The 4,738-nt window shown below is 36.9% G+C and overlaps 1 protein-coding gene across 1 annotated transcript in view; it reads left to right on the forward strand.

The window, feature by feature from the left end:
* Positions 1-3,195, forward strand: part of LGR5 (leucine rich repeat containing G protein-coupled receptor 5) — a 151,832-nt gene extending 148,637 nt beyond the window's left edge. The window contains exon 20 of the mRNA XM_021710990.1: positions 1,682-3,195. Coding sequence (XP_021566665.1) covers positions 1,682-2,769 — 1,088 coding nt within the window. The 3' untranslated portion in view covers positions 2,770-3,195. The remainder of the gene's footprint in view (positions 1-1,681) is intronic.
* The last annotated feature ends 1,543 nt before the right edge of the window (positions 3,196-4,738 follow it).

The following is a 4,738-nucleotide window of genomic DNA, read 5'->3' on the forward strand; positions in this document are numbered from 1 at the left end:
GCCAGCAGTTCTCTTTCTTTGTTGGATCTTTACCTGGCTTGGGTATCAATGTGATGTTAGCTTCGTAAAATGATTTGGGGAGAGTTCCATCTTTCTCAATCACCTGGAATACCTTTAGTAGGATTAGTATCAGCTCCTCTTTAAATGTCTTGTAGAATTCTGCTGGAAAGCCATCTGGTCCAGGGCTTCTTTTTTGGTAGGTAGTTTTCTTATTACCTAGTCAATTTCCTTGATTATTATTGGTCTATTTAGGGTCTCAATTTCTTCTTGTTTCAACCTAGGCAAGTTGCATAATGACAGAAAGTCCTCCATTTCCTTAAGGTTTTCAAGTTTGTTTCCATACAAGTGTACATAGTAGTCTCTAATGATCTTTTGTATTTTTTCAGGATCAGATGTGGCTTCATCCTTTGTGTTTCTGATTGTGTTTATTTGGGCTTTTTCTCTCTTTTTCTTGGTCAGTCTAGCTAGGGGACCATCGATCTTATTTATCCTTTCAAAGAACCAGCTTTTTGTTTCATTGATTTTTTTGTATTATCTTTTTGTCTTCTGTGTCCTGGATTTGGGCTTTATTCTGGTGATCTGTATTCTTCTACTTAAATTAGGGTTTTTGTGGTCTTGCTTTTCCAGCTTCCTTAGGTGACTTGTTAGGCTGTTAATTTGTGATCCTTCAATTTTCTTCATGTGTGTTTGTAGGAATATAAATTCCCCTGCAGCTACACTTTAAAAGTAAAATCTGTGCCACCTTTGTGGCTCATCAATATCCTTCTCAGTGGAAACCTGTAAAATACAAACATTCATTACCTGAAGTTATTCTCCATTTGAAAATAGGACTGGGAGGAAGGACTTTTGATTCAAATTAATGTAAACTAAAAAATCAAGTGCGTTGTTAGAGGCATATGTAATTTTAAAAATATTAGCAATTTAGCTTGAAATAGTATGCTATATCCTTGCTTTGTGTAATTACTTGCTTTTGAAAGTGATTTATTGTAAGTCTTCCCCATAAACAGCAATTTGGTGAAAGCAAATTATTGTTTGTACAGATGAGAGACAGAAAAAAAAGGAAAGAAGTAGTTTTTAATTCACTTAATAGTTGGTCCCATTCCAAGAAACAGCATGGGTCAGTTGACAAAAAGACAGCTGGAAAGGGTTGATATTTTATGTTCAACAATTAGATTGTTCCTTGCTCCCTAACATCAAATGTCAATCTAAAACTAAGATGAGATGTTCATGAAATGCATATTCATACAATCCATACTTCCTTTACTAATAAAATGGACAATTTCCCTGGGATTCTCCTTCTTTGTCTATGAAACTTTATTGAAGCATTCTGAAAAATATAAGGAAAAGTCCAGGAAATCTGGCATCTGATCTGGCCCCAACACAGCTGTATCTTGGGAACTTTAATTAAGCAATTGAAATTCCCCATTCCCATTTCTTCCTGTTTACCCTTGGAACAGGATCACATGGTGTGCTCACCCAGCCAGTGCCACAGGAGATCCAAGGTCATTTTCTTAAACAGTGGCTTAAGAAAATGGAGCATGCCACATGGGCACTGTGTGTTATTATGGCTATTACTGGCCTCTATTTCTTGGTGTCCTAATGAGAGAAAAAAAAGGGATAATTTAGCAAAAGTTGTAAACTCTAATTTGATACTCAGTCTTTTTCTTCCTTGGACTTCTAGGCCCCTTCAAGCCATGTGAACACCTGCTTGGTAGCTGGCTGGTCAGAATCGGAGTGTGGACCACAGCAGTTCTAGCACTTACTTGTAATGCCTTGGTGACTTCAACAGTGTTCAGATCCCATCTGTACATTTCCTCCATAAAACTTTTAATTGGGGTAATTGCAGTGGTGAACATGCTCATGGGGGTCTCCAGTGCTGTGCTGGCTGGCGTGGATGCATTCACTTTTGGCAGTTTTGCACGACATGGTGCGTGGTGGGAGAATGGGGTCGGTTGCCAAGTCATTGGATTTTTGTCCATTTTTGCTTCAGAATCATCTGTTTTCCTGCTTACTCTGGCAGCCCTGGAGCGTGGGTTCTCTGTGAAATGTTCTGCAAAATTTGAAACAAAAACTCCCTTTTTTAGTCTGAAAGCAATCATTTTGCTCTGCGCCCTGCTGGCCCTGACAATGGCCACGGTTCCCCTGCTGGGTGGCAGCGAGTACAGTGCCTCCCCACTCTGCCTGCCCTTGCCCTTTGGGGAGCCCAGCACCACGGGCTACATGGTCGCTCTCGTCTTGCTCAACTCCCTTTGCTTCCTCGTGATGACCATTGCCTACACCAAACTCTACTGCAATTTGGAAAAGGGAGACCTGGAGAACATTTGGGACTGTTCTATGGTAAAGCACATTGCCCTGTTGCTCTTCACAAACTGTATCCTGTACTGCCCCGTGGCTTTCTTGTCCTTCTCCTCTTTACTAAACCTCACATTTATCAGTCCTGAAGTAATCAAGTTTATCCTTCTGGTGATTGTCCCACTTCCTGCATGTCTCAATCCCCTTCTCTACATCCTCTTCAATCCCCACTTTAAGGAGGATCTGGGGAGCCTAGGAAAACGAACCCACTTCTGGACAAGATCGAAACACCCAAGCCTGATGTCTATTAACTCTGATGATGTTGAAAAACAGTCCTGTGACTCAACACAAGCCTTGGTGACCTTTACCAGCTCCAGCATAGCCTATGACCTGCCTCGTAATTCCATGCCATCACCAGCTTATCCAATGACTGAAAGCTGTCACCTTTCATCTGTGACATTTGTCCCATGTCTCTAATTAATATGTGAAATAGAATGTTTTGCAAAGTTGAAAACCTGAAAAGGTGAGATTGAGTACATCAGAGCAGTAGCTAAGAAGAGTTGAGCTGAAACTTGGTTTAAAAACCAAAAATAAATCTCTCAGTTGATGTGAAAAGCCTGAAAACCTATTGATACTTGAGAGTGAAATATAAGTCTAAATGCTGCTTGTATAATATGTTCAGCTAAGAGATACATCAGTCACACTATTTAGGTGAGCCCAGATCAAAAAGCAGATTAAAATGTTCTTCAGAAAAGATTCTCCATAATTTTATTGTATTCTCTTTAAACTCAACAATGTAATCATTTGAGAGGAAGAAGAACCCACTTGCTTACAAAATGGTTTTTTAAACCCATGAACTCCTTAAAAGATAGGTAGAGGGTTAAGAAAATAAAGGTTTTAAATGACTTACTTTACTAAGTAAAGGTCATGACCCATGTGGAGATGTTAGTCTTTCTATGCATTTCCTTAGAAAAGATCCTTCCAAGTCACCAATTCCTTGGATGGTAAATGAAAAGCATTATTAACTCACTCATACTGAGATCATTTTCAGCGATATCAGGTTTCATGTATCAGCACTAGAGGGTTCTACCCTCAATGAACTAAAACTGCTTACAAATACTCAAAAGAAAATGAACTGAAATTCTTAAATGGTTACTAGTGCAATCACGTACAAGTGAAGTTTGTCTTGTTATTTTTAACTCGTTGGTGCCCAAAGATTAGAAGGAAATGTTGTTGCCAGCAATGGGCATACCTGAAAAAGATAGTAAGAAACCTGGGATTTTTTTTTCTGAGCGAGTGCACATTTTTTGCAAGACGTTTTTATGAGTTGCTTCAAACCAATGTGCTTCTCCTATCTACATAATCCTGAATTGTACCCCAGTTTTCTAAAATAAATACAAATGAATAATAAAAAAAAATACCAATCAAATGCAGACCTCACGTAAACTAGGTCCACTGACGTAACTTCTCACCCTTGCATATCTACTAACTCTAGCAAACCCAATGTCTGATTCCACTTTGGGTTCAACAGAGACTCAGTAACATTTTATCCTGTTTATTTAGTTTGGTGTTAGCTGTGTTCTTTCTGAATCAGCCCACTTGATGTCAGGAACATTTTTCTCTGCTTATTCCATATTATACTGAGGTATTTTAAGAGGCAAATTATTAAGTAATAAAAATTAATTCTTACCTGCTATTATCCTACATTAGCTTCAATCATCCAAACCAAATGGCTGTTAGGTAGATATATTTTTATATAAGCATGTTTATTTTGATCAGATGTTTCAACTTGGGTTTGAAAAAAATACATTATAAGATGTTTTATAAGATGTGTAAATATAGAACTGTATTTATTACTATAGTAAAGATTCAGTAACATTAAAGACCATGATAATAAACCATGTACAGTGGCATATTCTTCCAAATATATCGTGTTGCTCTACCCATGTTCTCTAAATTCACTAACTGTATATAATATATGTAAATATATAGTACTTGTAAATAGACTCCAAATTTGCTTTTCTATTGGGTACAAAATCAATTTGTAATAAAATGTGTGACTATAAAACAAAATATTTTTATGTCTATTTATTGAGTACATAGGCATATATATAGTCTTCTAAGTGTTTTTAATTTTTGGAGTACAAGTATATTTGCTATGTAAATTTTTGTACTTTAATACACAAGAATAAATCAAAATATCTTTACCAACTCCTGGATTGTTTAACTATGATTAATAAGCTATTTTATCATGATACTGTGAAGTTTATTATCCTCACCCCCCCAGCATTAGTTTAGATTTTATAGCCAGAACCTACAATGATCTCAAACTTCTTTTGCAATGTGAGGAAAACAAACCCACACAATTAAAAAGAAATGTACAAATAACAAATCAACTTTAAATTATTTAACACATGCGTGAGTTTTTTCCCTCCTTTTAAGAAAA

This window comes from Carlito syrichta, unplaced genomic scaffold, assembly GCF_000164805.1.
Source record: "Carlito syrichta isolate Samal-C Ts95f unplaced genomic scaffold, Tarsius_syrichta-2.0.1 Scaffold301786, whole genome shotgun sequence".
NCBI classification, from domain to species: Eukaryota; Metazoa; Chordata; class Mammalia; order Primates; family Tarsiidae; genus Carlito; species Carlito syrichta.